Source organism: Phacochoerus africanus, chromosome 13 (genome assembly GCF_016906955.1).
Source record: "Phacochoerus africanus isolate WHEZ1 chromosome 13, ROS_Pafr_v1, whole genome shotgun sequence".
NCBI lineage: Eukaryota > Metazoa > Chordata > Mammalia > Artiodactyla > Suidae > Phacochoerus > Phacochoerus africanus.
This window is the reverse complement of record NC_062556.1, coordinates 76,497,395-76,515,671: the sequence shown is the minus strand read 5'-3', so window position 1 is coordinate 76,515,671 and position 18,277 is coordinate 76,497,395. Positions and strand designations below refer to the sequence as shown.

Sequence of the window (18,277 nt, the reverse complement as noted above, 5' to 3'; positions counted from 1 at the left end):
CACCTCTGCCTTCTCCTGTGCGGTCGCCATGCAGGTGACACCTGTCTGCTCACCTGTTATGTACACGGACCCCATGTCTCCTTTCTTAGGTCAAAAAGGAGAGAGTTGCCTCATCTGTGACTCAACAGGACTTCGTGGGCCCCCTGGGCCACAGGGCCCCCCAGGAGAAATAGGTAAGAGCCTCCTCCCCCCACGGGAAGGGACCCGGTCAGACTTCGCCTCCGTGGGTGGGAACCTTCCCGTCGAAGCAGAACTCCCTGCGACCCCATTTCCTGCGACAGCATCAGAGCGGATGAGACTGTGCAGCCACGTGCCCGGGGTTGGCTCACTTGGTTGAAAATGATCCCGGGGACTTGAATTCAGTGTCATAAGGATTTCCTCCTGAAAGGGCCACAGCGAATGAAAACCGTGTGGCTCGGGGGAGGGACCCACACGCCTTGGTTAGCGGTCCTCGGGCGGGCGGCGGCGGCGGGGTGAGCCATCCTGTGACAGTCACTCGTCTGCGTTTGGGGTCACTTTCCTCCTTCTTGAGCCCAGCGTGGGCTCGCTCATGGTCGCTCTTTTGAGATTCTTCAAACACCATCCTCATGTAAAGACCTTCGCACTTTGCATCTTGACAAAATAAAAACGTCTCGCGTTATTAGGAAATGTCTTATCAACGCTGTGCTCTCTCCTCTGTCTCTTACGAAAGGTTTTCCAGGACAGCCCGGGGCCAAGGGCGACAGAGGCTTACCCGGCAGAGATGGCCTTGAGGGACTGCCTGTAAGTAAACCACACAGGCGCGTGAAATCTTTCGGTGAAACAGAGTACCGGTTTCTTAACGTGTCTGCTTTGTTTTAAAAATAGCCATTGAGGGAATTCCCATCGTGGCGCAGTGGTTAACGAATCCGACTGGGAACCATGAGGTTGCGGGTTCGATCCCTGGCCTCGCTCAGTGGGTTAAGGATCCGGCGTTGCCGTGAGCTGTGGTGGAGGTTGCAGACGCGGCTCGGATCCCGTGTTGCTGTGGCTCTGGTGTAGGCTGGTGGCTACAGCTCCGATTGGACCCCTAGCCTGGGAACCTCCATATGCCATAGGAGCGGCTCTAGAAAAGGCAAAAAGACAAAAAAAAATAGCCATTGAGTACAAGAGCAGAGTAATAATCTCAACTATTGAAGGATGTTATATTGTTGCATGTCATCCGTCTGCTTCTAAGGCTTCTAAACCTTTAGGCTTTGTTCTTCTATGCTCTGTAAGCATTAAGCCGTGTCTACAAATCCTTACATTGCTTTATTCTTTTTTCTTTCCTTTTTCTCTTTTTTCTTTTATCACAAATTGAAAGTCAAATCTTTAGCGATCTTCTTTTAATGTAGCCCTTCAACATTTATAATTTAAGAAACTATTTCTGGAAGGTTCTATACAAGCAGGTCAGGGCAAAAGTGAGTTGAAATAGGAGGGAAACAGCTGGAATGCGGCAGTGCTTTTCTCCCTTTGAAGTCAGATCATGGGCTTCTGCTTTCCAGAACACCCTGGTGCCTGGGGAGCTAAGTTAGAAGTCGCAACTGTTTAAAATATTTCTAAATACGTTGGAAGTTCACAAAGCTGGGAACTCTGGCTGTGGCAAGGATCAAAGTCGGAAAAACTTTGAAGGCAACAGGCACAGTCTGGACATGGTCTTTATCTACCCGGCCTTTCTGGAATACTTCCTGCCTCAAGTTTGCCTGGAACCCAGTCCAGACACCCGCCCTCCAGCCCCAAATGCAATAAAACTGAGAAAAGAGGAAGGAGGGTGTTTGGGGAGAAGTCACGAGAAGGGGAAAGATAAAGAGAACCTACAGCAAAAAATGCCCGTCCCCACGTCCTCTCCACCGCCAGGAGCTTTCTTGGTGGAGAGGGAACACTGCCAAGAACTGTCTTATGGGTAAAAACTTCATAATTTTCCTTTGCTTGGATGCTATAACATAGCTCCATGGTTTAATTGGCTGAAAAATGTGGTCCCCTTATTTAGAATTTGGTTGGGGGCTATGAGAGGCAGGACACAAACCGACAGAGCAAACTGGAAAGTAGATTCCAGTGAAAGAAGCTCTGATTCCAATGAAAGGCTGTCCCAGAAGCAGCCTTTCTGTGACATGTCCTCTGGAAGCCATGCGTTTGCTTGGGGGGAGGGGGTCAGGTCACAAGAGGCTCGTGGCTGCGATGCTGAAGCCCAGCCCCCGCCCCCAGCAGGTCCAGGGTCACTGGGAGCCACCTGTGTTAAGTGACACAAACTTCTGAATTTTCCGCAGTGGCACTGCTTTCTAGAGGCAGACCGCACAAGCTGTCAGATCTTCTCCAATCTATGCAGCCCGTTGGGAACCTCCAGGCAGCGTTTGAGTCTCCCACATCTATCTAAAGGGATGTGGATCAAAAGGCTTCTGCGTCGCTTAGGACTAAGATCTGAATCAAAGAAACCCCACGAGATGTCTGAGGGTTGTGAATGTCACTTTTCAAAGAAGATCCCGTTTTCTCCCCTAAATAGAACGATGGCTGGCAAGCTCATCGCGATGAAAATGAAAAACTGCATTTTCTCACGCTGTGCTCGCAGCGTTAGAGGAGGCTGTGCCTCTAAGCTCTGAAGAATCAGCATACAATAACGTGAGGGGTGCTTCCGGGTCGGGAAGCACACGCATTGGTTTTCGTTTCTTACACCTGCGTTTAGTTTTTAGTGGTGACTCTTGCTGGTTTAACACACGCTTGCTCCCGGGCGCATCCTGCTGTCGATGCGAAGGACGCAAAGACAGAGGCCTGGTCCTGCCCTCCCAGCCCTGAAAGACCAGTGGAGAGACAGACAGCAAGCACATGTCCCTACCTAAGCAGCAAGGGCCATACACCACAGCGTGGACGCCCGGAGGAGGCTGCCCGGACCTCTGTCTGGAGACGCTTCTGAGTTTAGCTGGGACTTGAGGATGTGCAGGACCTAATGTTAACTTGAGAGCCAAAGCTACAAAGTTCCACAGCTGCTTTCTACCCAATAACGAATTTTCCACGACCCCTGCTCAACTTTCGGGTGGGCGGCTGGTGGAAGTGGTGTGCTACCACTCTGGGGACCAGAGCAGATAGACTGGACTCATCCCCTGTCCCCAAGTAGATCTGAGTGTCCTAACAGAGGACCAACAAGTGTCCTGCATTACAAGGGCCACTTCCAGCTCAGGGCCAGCTCTGACCAGCTGTTTCTGGCCAGAGGAACTTTCTGCCGGGGTTGAATGTTCTGTGTCACCCTGTCCACTCTGGTAGCCACCGGTCAGTGGTGGCCACTGAAGTGTGGCTCGTGTGACTAAGGAACTGAGGTTCGATGTTAATTTAAGTTTATAAATAGTCCCAGGCAGCGCAGACTCATGCTGTCTCCTGACCTCTGGAAGAGCACGAGGTGCCGTGGGTGTGTCTCCGAGAAAGCGTAACTGCGCCCTTCTTTTTCCCGTCACGGTCCCAGCTCCTAGGAAGCCAGCTGGGCGGGAACATACGTCAGTGCCGTGTAGGTGATTCCCCAGTGAGCCACTTGCATGGCTCTGAGTAGCCTCTGAGCCTCTCCAAGCCTCACCTCCACGTTCGTGTAAGAGGCAGCCTTTCCTAGATAACACCGAACTCACTAGCGCTCACGTGGTTTGGGGACGAAGTCCAGGCTCTGCAGCTGGAAATAAGCCCTTTCTGGCCCTGTGGTCTTGGATGGATCACCGACTTTCTTGGAATATTAGCTCCTCCTCTGCGAAGCGGTGCCAGTATTTTCCCTGCAGAGCTGTGTTAAGAATCAGAGGCTGGGACACACTGCGGGCTCTTAGTGAGTGGTGGCCATTCAAAATCTGAAGACTATGTGGGTTTTGGTTGCCCCTGTTCCCAGCTCCTTTGAGGGGTACATGTTACACACACACAGAGGCGCGCGCGTGTGTGTGTGTTTCACGTATATCCAAGGACCGTTTCAGAGGGAGGGTATGAAAGGAACTCAAACCAAATGAGTATTCTGCGGGAATTTCAGTTCTGCCGAGGGAGGCTCAGGAGATGGATCTCAGAGAACAGGTATTTGCAGCAACTGCTGGAAACCCTGGCCTGTTCCCCACGAAGCCCGGCTCTCAGGGCTGTGGGGAGAGGGCGTTCCCTGTGGGGGTCCCTTTCCAGGAACGGAGATGTGTTCCCGTGGGTGCCTCGTGGGAAGCTCTGCTCCGCTCTGCTGTCGGCTCAGAATAATAGTCCCAGAGCCGGCCGGGTGCCCCTCCCCTGGTTGCCCCTGGCCCGGTGCCCTGGACGCCGTTATCGCTTCCAGAGTTTGGGGTGGGAGCGGGAGAGGAAGCCCTGAGCAGCCCTGGAGAACGTGGCTCTTCCCCGCCTCACCTGCGCCCAGAAGCCCTCTTTCTGGTTCCCGGGCAGAGATGTTGAACATCTACAGCCCCTCCCAACAGCTGCTGTGATGTCGGCAGGGTCAAGGACAAGAACGCTGGCCAAGGACTGAGCTGTGGGCCGGGCCGGGCCGCGCCCTTCCTCCCTACCCCATCCCTGTCTTCCCTAGGACTCCCCCCCAAAGGCTTTTTAAGGGAAACGGCAGTGAGGTCAGCTCCGGTTTTGTCCCGGAGCCGCTGGCTTGCTTCTGGAAAGGGAACGAGAGCTAAGCATCACCCCGCTTTGCAGGATGGCTCCCCGGTTTCCTCGCTGGTGGCATGGCTCGCTCTGTGGATGTTGGCATCACCAGGCTTTGTTCTTGCAGGGCCCGCAAGGCGCACCAGGGCTGATGGGCCAGCCAGGAGCCAAGGGAGAGCCTGGCGAGATTTACCTCGACATTCGGCTCAAGGGTGACAAAGGAGACCCCGGGTTCCCAGGCCAGCCCGGCATGCCAGGCAGAGCAGGCTCTCCAGGAAGAGACGGCCACCCCGGTCTGCCCGGCCCCAAGGGCTCCCCGGTACGTGTACCCCCAGACTTTGAACGTGTGCTTGTCAGGTGGGTGAGCAGAGGCCGAAGAGCTGAGCCGCCTGGACCCTATCTGTGTGTTTTCACTCAGTGTCGTTGTTGCACGTGAATTTGCCCCGTAGTCTGGGGACCTGGGCGCTGGGGACCTTGGCGGGAACAATTAGCTGACAACTGACCTGGGTCTTCAGGGGGATCGGGGGCCCGCAAAGACGGCCCTGTGTGGGATGTGGGAGGTGGCGTTGGAGCTGAGCGGCCTTCGAGTCTCCCTTTAAAAGGAGGTTCTGGTTCCGGGGGCCTCCTCTCTGGAGGGGCCCCTCGTGGAGGAGGGGGGCGGCTGCGAGCTCAGCTTGGGGAAGGAATGCCAGCTTCATTTATTAACTTCACGTTGACCTTGGCGGGCGGGTTGAAGTGAATGAGTAGCACAGCTGGTTAAATCCTGGCACTTATTTACTAAACTGGGGAGGAAGGCGACACGGCTCGGAGCGCGGCGAGGCCTGCGGATAACGCTCCTCTCTCTACCTCAGGGTTCCGCAGGACTGAAAGGGGAACGCGGCCCCCCCGGAGGAGTTGGATTCCCTGGCAGTCGTGGTGACATCGGCCCTCCCGGGCCCCCAGGGTTTGGCCCCATTGGTCCCATTGGTGACAAAGGACAGGCGGGCTTCCCGGGCAACCCTGGGGCCCCAGGCCAGCCAGGTGAGGCCCGAGGACCTCAGTGCAGCGCCCAAGTGCCAGGGGCCCAGGGCTCCGTGACGCGGGGACGTGGGTCTGGTTTCAGTTCCGCCAGGAGGCGGGATGTGACACGGCCCATCCTTCCCTGGCTTTTCTGAATCTCATTGCTGCCTTTACGAGATGGGCCAGGTCGCGGGTAGGATGCGGAAGGCAGGAGCCTGAACGTAGAGCTGAGGTCCCGGTACAGGAGTGGGGGCGCCGTGTGCATCAGCAAGTCGGCCTTCTGTGCGGAGTGAGGAGCCCTCCGTCTTGGCTCCTGTGTGGCCCCAGCCACGTGCCCCCCCCTCCACCTCCTGCCCCCCTGATCTGCCCGCTCAGCCACTGGCCCACAGCCCCTTCCACGTGGCTGTTTCACTCCATGGCCGTTTCAGGCATTTGCTGTTTTGCACGGGGTCCTGTGTGCCAGGCACTGTGCTAAGTGGTGACCAGGCGTTCGCTCACCTGGAGCCCACTGCCTGGGCACTGGCTGGGAACGTGGGCAGGGGGCTCCGTGAGGGTTTCCCCCACGCAGCTCGTCATCAAGGAGGGGAGTGGACGGGGACCCCAGGCTGTGCACGCAGGGGACTCTCCGTGACGTCTGAGCTGACTATAACTAAGGGAAGAAAGGCGACACTGGCAGCGTTCCCTAGGCAACCAGGAAGGGATGGCCTGGGCACAAAGGGCGGGGGACGCGTGCGTCACTAAGCCGTCGTAAGCTGTAGAAAGGCACGGGAGGGGACTTGGGGTGATCCAAGCTGTGTGACCAGGAAACACTGTAAAGCTCCGTGACCCAAGTGTCCTGCGGGATCCGCGGCAGCAATGACGGTCTGGCTTCCTGGTCACAGATTTTGCTTCTGTCGCCAGCCATGCATTCTCCGTCCTGTCCCCACTGGGAACCGTTCCTTCCTCAGGAAGACAGTGTGGAGTCGGCCGGCTCCGTGCCTCAGGAGACCGTAGCAGCCCCTGTGGGAACCTTAGGAGCAGTCCTGCCAGCTCAGCTCTCATCGTGGGCATTGCTGTGTGGTCACTGGCACCAAGTCAGACTCACTTGATAACTGTTCTCCATTTAGTAAGGATCCCAGAAATGCCTCTCTTGTGACTCCTTTAGGGCAGGGAATCCTGGGCTTGCCTTGGAAAGACCCCCGTCTTGGAAAAGGGGCCTCTGATCCCTCGCGCCCAGGTCCCGGTTCCCAGACCATCGCCTCAAGTGTCCTTTGCGTGTGGAAGCAGAACACTTGCAGGGTTTTTCCTGGCCGGACACGCCCATCGGAAAAGCCACTGGCACGCAGAGCAGATGTTCTCGACAGGATGGGAAGAAGGTCCTGGGGAGGCCGTGCTGCCAGCGCCGCTGGTCGGCTGTCTGCATTCCGTAGGGCTCCTTGGCCATCTAGACCCTGTCGGCCTGGGGATGAGAAACCCGACCTCTTTGATCTGCCAGAGCCCCGTTTACTCTGATGCTCATAAAAGCCATAAAAGTTCCCAGGGCTGGAGCTGATAGCCAGGATGTGTCAGGTCAGGCGGCGGGCCTTTCCCACAGCCCATAGCTAAGGCAGGGAGTGGTGGCGGGAGGCCCTCCATGCCCCCAGATTCTTTAAGGTCCTTTCCTAACAGCTGAGCCCTGACGCCCAGTGGCGCTCCCAGGCACAGACGCTGGGGGATGGAGGACAGGTGGTTTTCTGTGTGCTGGAGATGCCACAGAACCGTCCCGCTCACTGTGAGGGCAGGAACGCCAGTGACCCCTGAGCATGTCCTAGGGTAACTCGCCCCCCCATGAACCCAGAGCAACGTGGGATTCGTCCCGTCTGGGAAACGGAGAGGGGCCGGGGGGAGCATTTCAGCGTTTTGAGACTAATGCAGACACTTCCCAGCCCATCTCACCGTCCGTTACTGTAGAGTCTTCAGCTTTTCCTGACTCTGACTTTAGACGCTTCAGGAATTGTTGCGTCACTCTGTCCGTCTTGGTAGAAGAGGCCTCTGTGAGCGAGGCCAGGAAGGCAGAAGGGAGAAGCGGAGGCGAGACGCCAGGCGCCTCCCCAGGGTCGAGCCGAGGTGGCCTCACGCTCTGTTCTGGCTCTTTTCTCCCAGGTCCCAAGGGCGAAGCAGGAAAAGTCGTGCCCTTGCCTGGCCCCCCCGGAGCAGAAGGACTGCCGGGGTCCCCCGGTTTCCAAGGGCCTCAAGGTACTTTTGGAGTTCAAGTTCACCAGAGGCACAGGGGGAGGTGGGGAGAGGGTGGGGAGGTTGGGGGGGGTACTCACAGGCTCACGTTTTGCTCACGTTGACTGTTGATCTTTCTCAAAACAGGTGACCGAGGTTTTCCTGGAACCCCAGGAAGGCCGGGCCTCCCGGGAGAGAAGGGTGCAGTCGGCCAGCCTGGAATTGGATTTCCAGGGCCCCCGGGTCCCAAAGGTGAGTCTTCAGGGCGGGGCCAAACTTTGGCCTGGCCCGCGAGGGCCCTGATGCTGGCGTCCGACCCCTGCTGGTCTCTCTCTTTGTCCTCCGTGGATTCTAGGAGAAAAGGGGCAATGGACGTAAACACGCCATGCCTGGAGTTCCTGTCGTGGTTCAGCGGGTTAAGAACCTGACTAGTGTCCATGAGGATGCGGGTTCAATCCCTGGCCTCACTCAGTGGGTTAAGATCTGGTGTTTCCGTGAGCTGGGGTGCAGGTCCTTCCTAGACACAGCTTGGATCTGGTGTTGCTGTGGCTGTGGTGTAAGCCGGCCGCTATAACTCCTGTTGGACCCCTAGCCTGGGAACCTCCATTTGCCGCAGGTGAGGCCCTAAGGAGCCAAAAAGAAAGAAAAAAGAATAAACACACCATACCTGCTAGTAAGCGAGCAGTGGGGGGAGGCTTTCCAAGAGCCGCTGGGAGTGGAGGACGGGGGCTCCAGCCGCCAGCGACGGGGAGGTGGCTCCCGGGGCCGTGGGGCGGGAAGGAGCTGGGACAGTGGGACCGCAGGCTGCCCAGGGAGCCGGCAGACGCCCGCTCCCCTAACTGCGCCCTCCAGGGGGTCTCCGTCAGTGAAGGGAGCACACAGCCTGGGCCGGGCTGGCCTGGAAGTTGGGGGACAGTGGGGTGACTGTGAGGAGGGGGCTTTGCTCCCAGGGGAGAGGCGCCGACACTGCGGGGCTGGACCCCCACAGGTACTGATGTTGTAGAACCGGTGCTTCATTCTGAAAACCGTGAGCACGTGAGGAGAACAGTGTCCCTGTTTTCGCTGCTTTCTTGGCCTGGCTCCAGGGAGACCGATGTGCAGCCTTCGGTCCAGAGCCCAAAAGGGCTGGGAGCAGCACGGCTGGCAGCCTGATCCCAGTGCCCCCGCTTCAACTGGAAGACGAGGGACGAGAGGGCGGATGTGGGGAGAAGGAGGGGCAGCAGGTGCTGTGCGCGGTCCTGGCGCCCGGCCGCCCCCAGGCCGGGGGGGTCTTGTCTTCCCTGTTGTTCCCTCGCATGTGCTCAGGTTCATCTGAGCAGGTGTAAGAGGGGAGAGAGGAGGGAGCAGCTTTATTACGTGAATGAGTCTGTGGATTTTCCGAAACAGGTGTTGATGGTTTACCTGGAGATGCTGGACCGCCCGGGAATCCCGGTCGCCAAGGGTTTAACGGCTTACCTGGCAACCCAGGTGCGCCCGGCCAAAAGGTGGGTACCAGGGTTCTCGGATGGCCGTTTCCGCATCCTTGTGATAAACGGGACACGTAAAAGGCGGGTTATTAATCTCACAGAGGGTACTGGGCAGCGTGTTGTGTTTGAACGAAATTGCATCAAATAGCAAATACCAAAGTACCCGGCATGGCACACAGTTGTGTGTGTTTGGGGCTGAATCATTGGTTTCTGCTGTGTGTGCCCTTGCGGGTGTGACCTGGGCCTGTGCACGTGTGTCTCACCGGGAGTGGCAGAAGGAAGCCCCTGTCCCAAGGACGTATCAACCTCCAGGAAGGTGGAGGGCAGCCTTCCTCGGCCTCACGACGCTGCCATTCAGTAATTCCTCGTGGTGGGGGCCGCGCCCGGCATCGGGGGTCTTTAACAGCCTCCTCCGAGGCGCTAACCCACACATCCCAAAGGAGCACCCCTCCCCCCCTTGTGATGGCCAAAAATATCGCTGACTTTACCAAACACGGCCCGGGGACCAAGGGCGCTGGTTGGGGACCCTGGGCTGGTGGCGTCAGGCCCTCCGGGCCCTCAGACGCCCTCCCCTCTTGCCAGTCCTGCACTTCTGCCTGCCAGCCCAGCTGACCCTGGTTGGCGCCTTCCTGCTGTGACATAAAGAAGGGGAAGTGCCAGAAGGCCGATGTCTTACGTGGGAGGAGCCGCCTTGCGGAGACGCATCTTTGCCCACACAGACCTGGGCGGCTGCTCCCACCCTTGGGGTCGGGGGGCAGGTGGGCGGCTGTGTCTCTGGGATGCGGGAACACTTCCTTCCCAGAAGCGCCTGGCCTGTGGTGTCCCCGCCCCAAGTGGCTGGCGTGAATGGAAGCCTTGGGACGGCTGTCTTTTCGAGACACTTCGTCACTTTCCCCTGAGGAACCTCACTTGGTGAGAAAGGGAGGCAGCGGTGGCAGCGTGTGGACGAGAGTTAGTCAGCGCCCAGTGGACCTGGAACCAAGGATTTGGTTTACACTTTGAAATCTTGGGCTTTTTCAAAACCCCTGGGACGGGGTTCCTTCCAGTTTGCAAATTTCAGCACAGGGCCAGGTCTCCGGAGAAGTCCCTGCGGCCCGCTCACGCCCACCGGGCCCTCCCTGGAAGGTGTCACCTCCAGGGGACGCCGGGGGGGGTGCTCTGTGACATAGTGTCCATCTTCTGCTCCAATGGGCCTGTGGGTGTTAAATGGGGTGTTTTGAAGGCCCCCTCTTCAGGCCCTCGAAATGCTGCCTTTTAAAAAATCATCTGTATGTGTCGAAGCCCTTTGATTCATGAAATGGCTTTAAATGTGAGTTAAATTTGACGTGAAAGACTTCCTTTAACAAAAAAGGCAGCGAGTTCCCATGCTGGAACTTTCTACCTCTCAAGGTAATGGCTGGCCGGCCACCAATCACGCTGGGCATTGTTCCCGCCATGGAGAGTCACCTCCTCGCAGACATAGGGCAGCAGAGTCGAGGGGCCCAGACCCCGAGGGAGGAACGCCTGCCTCTGAAAGGGGACAAGCTGGATAGGCGGGTGTCGGGGCGGGGCTTGGCTTTCCGCCTTCGGGGAATGCAAAGGATAGACATCAGCCCCCCTTGTCCTGGAGAGAGACTGAGGGAAGCCGTGGGTGTGAAGAAGCGTCACAGCCTGGAGGGCAGGGTGGATGCTCGTCTTATAAATGCACCTGCAGCATCAGTTATCACTGACGCTCTTGGCCTGATCGCATCGCGGGCTCTGAGGGTCACTGGATCTCTGTGCTTGGGGTCTCCAGGGAGAGCCTGGAATCGGGCTGCCAGGACTCAAAGGGCTGCCAGGGCTGCCCGGCACCCCCGGAACCCCTGGGGAGAAGGGAAACGTCGGGGGACCAGGAGTTCCTGGAGAGCACGGCGCCATCGGCCCCCCAGGCCTTCAGGGAATCCGAGGTAACCTCTTACAGGCAAACCTAGCTGGCGGCAGGGGCGGGGTCTGTTCATTTTGTGTCCCTGGAGCCCCTATCAGACCCTAGAAAATGTTTGTTGAATGAATGATGAAAATCCCAGATGGCTCTAGCTCCCAGTTTTCTGTGGCCGTCGCACACTGTTTGGGTGGGTGGTGGGTGCTGTGGGCACCTGTTATGTGCCCAGGTGGTATACACACGACTTCTTCTCTGTCCAGGTGACCCAGGACCTCCTGGATTGCAAGGTCCCAAAGGAGCACCGGGAGTCCCCGGAATAGGGCCCCCTGGAGCCATGGGCCCCCCTGGAGGACAGGGGCCCCCAGGATCATCAGGTAACACCACGGTCTTTAGGGTGGTCCCTCCCCTGACTCCTGATCCGTGAATAAGTTGGGGGGGGGAAACAACAAGGCCCCCCGAACAGCACAGGGAACTATATTCAGAATTCTGTGATAAACCGTGATGAAAAGACAGAAAAAAGGGGGGGGGAATTCTGTTTCGTAGTTGTGGGTTTGGGTGTTTTTGCTTAAACCTAAGTCCCGGGGCTCTTTTCCTCCCACTGAGCCTGGTCTCATGCCGAAGACATCCCCTTCCTGTCGAACACGCTCTGCCTTTTGTATTTAGTGCCCAAAGGTGCTGTCTTTAGCTTATCATCGTCTGTGGGAGGGTTAATAAGATGCGGGTGTAACTTCAATGAAATGAGTCCGTGTCTGGGAGCTACATGGCCTTTAACGGCGTCTAGAAGTCAGATGGTGGTGCCGGAGGGGGCAGGACGCTCAGTGAGGAACGCAGAGGAGAAGCTGGTCGTAGTTTAGAGGGGCCGGGTGGGCACGGCTGACTGCTGACGGCAGGAAGGAGGGGCTTGGTCTTAGGGTGCTGTTTCCCCACCGACTGCCTCAGACACCCCTGTCTGAGAAGGTGGGAGCCGTCCAGCCCCCGAGGTGAGTGTGCTCACACGCCTTCCGCAGGAAGTGATGGTTAAACAGGGGACTGTCACTGCAGACACCCTGTCGCCTTGCTGATGCCTGCTTGCTCTTCCCCGCACAGGACCCCCTGGAGTGAAAGGAGAGAAGGGCTTTCCGGGATTCCCAGGCCTGGACATGCCGGGCCCAAAAGGAGACAAGGGGGTGCAGGGGCTCCCCGGCCTGACGGGACAGTCAGGGCTGCCTGGCCTCCCTGGACAGCAGGGCACACCCGGGCTGCCCGGGTTTCCAGGTAAATGACCCAGCCGGGTGGATGCTGGGCACTGCCTCGCCTGGTCTTGTTCTTGACTGTCTCTCAGCGTCTGCCATTGGCGCTCACCATCTTCCCATCTGGCCACAGGTCCCAAGGGAGAGATGGGTGTCATGGGCACCCCTGGACAGCCCGGCTCACCAGGACCTGCCGGTGCACCAGGACTGCCGGGTGAAAAAGGTAGGGAGCTGTGACTACAGAGAAGCCCGACTTGTGTCTGTGCCCTGATGTCTTGTGGGAAATTCTCCAGTAGTTGTAGATGACACTTCGTTTCAAGAAGCCTAAGAGAGAAGAAGATGAAGCAAGGGTCTGGAAGCCCCTCTTCCAGGAGGAACTCATGGTTTATGGGGATAGAAGAGAACACAGATTTGGGGGTTTTCCTTATTGACGCAGTTGAGGTTCTTTTTTTTTTCTTTTTCTTTTTTTAGAAATGATAAAGTCTTCAGCTATGCCAGGTTCCAGGAGCTGAGTCCTTAGAGTCAAATTAGCAAACTGGGAGCATTTATGTCTTCATTTTTATTTCTTATCTTGGTATTTGAAATTGGTCCAAAATAACGTTTTTAAAAAAGAAATTGACTTTGAATGTGTGAGACATAAACATGGTCGTTTGTGTAGCTGCCCAGGAAAATGCCCACTCTGATATTCCATACGGAATTGAGGGGCCACTTTGAACAGGCTTCGTGATGTTTTTTCGGAAGGAGAGAAAATGTACATTATTTAAACTGACGAGTGAGGTCTCACGTGTTGGAGATACTAGCACATAACGCATGTTCCAGAAAATGGCTTTGTTGTTCACTTCCCTGGTGTCCCATCCTTCTAGGTAACTTGGACACTTGCCGCTGATGCCGTCTGGGGACAGGCTATTTGTTCTTTATACCTTAGTTATCGGTTGCTTCTCCTGGCCAGAAAGAACGCCACGCCTGTCCCTGCCTTGGGGCGCTTGGCCAGGTGTCACCAGGCGCCTCCTCCTTCTTCTACAGGCGACCACGGCTTCCCAGGCTCCTCGGGACCCAGGGGAGACCCTGGCTTCAAGGGCGATAAGGGAGATGTGGGTCTCCCTGGCAAGCCGGGGTCCATGGATAAAGTGGACATGGGCAGCATGAAGGGCCAGAAGGGAGACCAAGGAGAGAAAGGTGACGTGGGGCGGCGGCCCCTGCAGAGGTGGGGGACGTCTCGGGGGTTGGCCGTTCTGGACGCGGGATGTCAGACCCACCTGAGCTTCCACAGCTTTGCCTTGTTTTAAGCAGACGTGGTTCATCATTGTTTTCCCCTGTGATGTGCAGGACAGACTGGCCCAACCGGTGACAAAGGATCCCGGGGAGACCCCGGAGCCCCAGGAGTGCCCGGAAAGGACGGCCAGGCAGGGCACCCTGGGCATCCAGGTACGGAGGGGAGTTCAAGGTGCCAGCACGGCAGGGGCTCGTGGGGGGACATGTTACCTGGCACTTTTCATTGGCATTGACCCGTCAGGACTTTCTCGTTCTTATTCTAGGACCTAAAGGTGACCCAGGCATAAGTGGGACCCCAGGTGCTCCGGGACTTCCTGGACCCAAAGGATCGGTTGGTGGCATGGGCCTGCCAGGTATGTGAAGGGGAAGGGAGCCTTCTTTCCAGTGCCTGTGTGTGTGGTGCTGGGGGCGAGCTTGCGGGTGAGGGGTCCACTGCACGGGGGGCTCATCCATGCAGATGCGTCTTCCATGCAAACTCATGTCTTCAGTCTGGTGTGGTCTTTGTCTAGGGGTGGGTGGCATTTGGCTGACCCGATGGCCACTGATCAAAAAAAAAAAAAAAAGAGAGAGAGAGAAAACTGCCCCCCTTGCAATTGAGTAAAATAGAACTTGGGCTGCATGCGATGAACTTTCAGTTACCTCCCGTCCACGTGGAGCCTTTGAGGAGATGACTAATCTCCAGTAAGTTTTGCCAGAAGCTCATGCCTGCAAAGCCCTTTGTATTAATTAGCTTAGAAGGATTCTGGGGGCTCCTCGGGGCCAGTGCCGAGCTGGCTACCGTGCTGTGCCTTCAGCATTTGCACAGCGACAGGACAGGGGGCAGGAGGCAGGAGGCGGAGGCTGAGAGCTGGGGCCGCTGGACGGTCAGTCTGGTTGCTCGGGCTTCTGGGACTTGCCTGGAGCGGAGTCAGGACAGCAAGCCTGGCTCGCTGACTGCTTCCCTAGTCTTTGGCAGGTGGCCTGCCACTTTGAAATGTAAACATCCAGCTGCTGTTGGCATCTGTGTACAAATCAGTGTGGCTGCCTACATCCATCACGGGTGCAGGTACATGTACCCCATGGCCCGCCCCAAGCCCCTCCGATTTGTTCAGATAATGAGAGTTCCCTGGAGAATAAAGGACAGAGAAGCCGCTTTTACAGTGTGGGGAAAGTCAGCTGCGAAGCGGTTAGTGTATTTCTCTTTTCTTTGGAAGTGGTTGCCTTTAAAAGACAGGAAGAATATTTCCTAGCGTGGTTCTGCTTTGGTCTGGGTGACTGACACCCCTCGGCAACTTAAGAGCTTGAGAAATGAGGGGATATCTGTTCTTTCACCGCATTCTTGGCTGGCCCTTGAGGGAATTTTTGTTTTTAATATCAGCACCTGTTAAGTGCGCATGGGCTTTTCAATTGGGTGTGTTTCTAGGAACCCCCGGAGAAAAAGGTGTGCCTGGCATCCCCGGCCCTCAGGGCGTCCCCGGCTTACCTGGAGAGAAGGGAGCAAAAGGAGAGAAAGGACAGGCGGGTCTACCTGGCATCGGGATTCCAGGAAGGCCTGGCGACAAGGTAACTGCGTCCTGCGCGCGGAAGCCCCTCCCCCCACCTGCGTGTAGAGGCTTTGGAAGGGTGTTTCTAAGCATCCCAGAAACTGTTCTGTGACTGACAGTTGACTGTCAGTTGCCTCCCCTGCCGTTCTAGTCACGCCCTTGTTCCCCAAGGAAGACCTGAGACTTGCTGAGAACTTGGGGAGCTCTGGGGACGAGGGGAGCAGAACAGGCAACTAACTGCTCTTCCACTCTGAGTTTCTGGCTTTTCCACCGTCCTCAGGATGGGCTGGGATTCTTCGCCAGGACCCCGGGAGCCTGCGGTTCTGCCAGGCGGTAGTCGTTGCGCCGGCGCTCTGCACAAAGCCCTCCGGACGCACGTCCGGGGACAGATATGAAATTAACGGGCCTAATTTTCACCCACAGGGAGACCAAGGCCTGGCGGGCTTCCCGGGAAGCCCTGGAGAGAAGGGAGAGAAGGGGAGCTCGGGGATCCCGGGGCTGCCCGGTTCTCCGGGCCCCAAGGGCTCACCTGGGACTGTAGGCTATCCAGGTAGGTGGCCAGCCTCCGCCTGAGCTTGGGATTCAAGGACGGCAAAGAAACGCACAGTCACGGGCCCTCTGGGGTTTTGTTTTTCTTCAGGAAGCCCCGGGTCGCCTGGAGAAAAAGGCGACAAAGGGCTCCCGGGACTGGATGGCGCCCCCGGCAGCAAAGGAGAAGCAGGTAAGGGGCAGCTTTCAGGGCACAGGTGGGGACTTGGGGGGAAGAGGCCAAGGTCATCAGGGCCGGCTGACCGCAGGGGCCCCAGCTGGGCTCCCGCCTCCATCTCCGGATGAATTAACTGGGTCTAGAGGGGCTTCTAGGGTCTTTTCTGGGTCCCACCACCAGTTAGAACTGGAACTGGTTTATAGCTGGCGTTCTTGTTTGGCATGGCAGACAGACGTCCTTTCTCTCTGCTGTCACCAGCTCTTGGGGGTCAGCGTGCAGTGGCGTTGCTGGCCCAGGAAGGTCCCTTCTGAAGGGGTGGTGGAAGTGGGCCACGGGGTGTAGGGGTGGGGGGAGAGCCCCCTAGAAGGATGTCGTGCATGGACACCTTCCATGCGGATGAGGACGCCGGGGGAGGCTCGATGTGTGACTGACGTGACCGTTCCCTTTGAGGTCTTCCTGGGAAGCCTGGCCCCACGGGCCCCGCGGGCCAGAAGGGGGAGCCCGGCAGCGACGGGATCCCAGGGTCGGCAGGAGAGAAGGGTGAACCAGGTGCGTTGGCTCACTTTCCCTTTTAGGGTGAGACCCTGCTCCGGGGTAACCCTCTCCCCGTGGCTCGCATTCCACGCCCCGTGACCACAGCTGGCCGTGAAGGAGCCCTCCGCGTCCGTCCTTACAGCTGTTCCAACGGCGGGGGTGGGAGCCCGTGGGGCAGGACTACATGAGGAGAGGGGGAGGGAGCCGCTCATTGAGCCCACGGATACTCACCAGCACTGCCCTTGAAATGGTCCGCGCTCCCCGTGGAGAGAGAAGGAGACACGTGTCCAAAGCCCGGACCCCTGCTTCCTCGGCCTGGCCTTTCCCCCTTGAGAGGACTGGTCCTGGGAAGAGGTGCTCTCCCCGAATCTGCTCCTGTCGCTGGTGGGGGCACAGCCTCTTGGGCGAAAGCCTCCTTGTGGCCTCCGACAGTGACAGTCACACACGTGGTGTTGCTCTTACAGAGCAACAGGGTGACTCGCACACAGTTCGGAACAGGTCACCCCGGGTCGGGGCGTGGCGCAGTGGGAGAGCTAGGCGGAGCAGGTGCGGGGTCCTTTGCCGTTAGTGTTGGCCTCTTTCTAAAAAAGTCCACGCTTTCGTTCTGTGAGCCTTGAGTTTACACCACGTACATTCACTGTCTTACAAAAGAATCCCCAAGAAAAGCCCCCACGCCTGCTTCCCCGGCAATCCTCCCGGGAGCCCCTGCCTCCCTCCCATCTGTGGCCTCGCTGGTGTCTGCAGCCCCAAATGTCGCTGGCTCTCTGCACCGCCTTTGAGAACAGCCGAGAGTCGGCTGGTCCGCTGCGAAAAGCCAATTCGTGAGGCTCCAGAGAGTCAGGGGGAAAAGTGCTTGTCTGTACGGATCATTCATTTCTACAACATGCTGCAACGGGTCTCAGCTCGAAGGTGCTTGGAGAACGCACTAAATTAGCTACCTCCAGTCAAGGGCATCTTAGCACCACTGTAGCAATGTCATTTTCCTGGCAAAGTGCAATGAACTAATTCCTAATTTCTACGGGCTCCACAGATTGTATATGGTATTGGTGCAAAGCGTGGATATTGCTCGGGGCTGTGCCAGCAGCCCGGCCATTGTAGGAAGATAAACGTGGCTTCTCACCTTTCTTGCAGGTCTGCCCGGAAGAGGATTCCCAGGGTTTCCAGGGACCAAAGGAGAGAAAGGTAACACATTTGCTAAATGTCTTCTTCTTCCTCAACTAACCGCTGATGCTCAGAGCGCCCGCGGAGCAGGGCGAGCAGCTGCAAGGACGCGCTTGGACGTGGCTGATAGATTCTGGGTTGGGGACAGTCACATCGACACGCTCTACTGGCCTGTGACACGTCACGGCGGGTGCTGCACTAGAAGGGCGAGGGTCACTAGAAGGGCCCTGCCATCCTTCTGGGCGGTGCTCCTGTTTCCTTCCCTTCTCACAGGTCCTTAACAGCCTTGAAACAGTCCTAGAATTTTGACATTTTATTGGCAAGTTTGGGATAATATGCTTAAAACTAAACATGAGGTTTGTTTTTTTTTTCTATAGGCTCTTTTTTAAAAACAATTGTGTTTATTAATGTACATTTGCACTGTTGTGCCCATTTCTGCTGTACAGCAGAGTGACCCGTCACACACATGCATATACGTTCTTTTTCTCATACTCTCTTCCATCGTGTTCTGTCTCAAGAGACTGGACATGGTTCCCTGCGCGGCACAGCGGGGCCTCCCTGCTTCTCCAGTCTAAGTGTCATCATTCGCATCTGCTCACCCCACCCTCCCATCCCTCCCCCTGCCTCCCCCTCCCCCTTGGCAACCACAAGTCTGTTCTCCACGTGCGTGAGTCGGGTTTCTGTTGTGTAGACAGGTTCACTCGCGCCACACTTTA

The 18,277-nt window shown here is 57.1% G+C and overlaps 1 protein-coding gene across 1 annotated transcript in view; it reads left to right on the top strand.

The window, feature by feature from the left end:
• The window catches only part of COL4A1 (collagen type IV alpha 1 chain), a 140,711-nt gene that overhangs the window by 103,614 nt on the left and 18,820 nt on the right, over window positions 1–18,277 (top strand). The window contains exons 23-41 of the mRNA XM_047755982.1: window positions 90–173; window positions 692–762; window positions 4,712–4,903; window positions 5,436–5,604; window positions 7,705–7,797; window positions 7,921–8,025; window positions 9,160–9,257; window positions 11,014–11,164; window positions 11,397–11,510; window positions 12,223–12,390; window positions 12,499–12,588; window positions 13,389–13,541; window positions 13,692–13,790; window positions 13,901–13,990; window positions 15,040–15,179; window positions 15,584–15,710; window positions 15,801–15,881; window positions 16,317–16,415; window positions 17,532–17,582. Coding sequence (XP_047611938.1) covers window positions 90–173; window positions 692–762; window positions 4,712–4,903; window positions 5,436–5,604; window positions 7,705–7,797; window positions 7,921–8,025; window positions 9,160–9,257; window positions 11,014–11,164; window positions 11,397–11,510; window positions 12,223–12,390; window positions 12,499–12,588; window positions 13,389–13,541; window positions 13,692–13,790; window positions 13,901–13,990; window positions 15,040–15,179; window positions 15,584–15,710; window positions 15,801–15,881; window positions 16,317–16,415; window positions 17,532–17,582 — 2,175 coding nt within the window. The remainder of the gene's footprint in view (window positions 1–89; window positions 174–691; window positions 763–4,711; window positions 4,904–5,435; window positions 5,605–7,704; window positions 7,798–7,920; window positions 8,026–9,159; window positions 9,258–11,013; window positions 11,165–11,396; window positions 11,511–12,222; window positions 12,391–12,498; window positions 12,589–13,388; window positions 13,542–13,691; window positions 13,791–13,900; window positions 13,991–15,039; window positions 15,180–15,583; window positions 15,711–15,800; window positions 15,882–16,316; window positions 16,416–17,531; window positions 17,583–18,277) is intronic.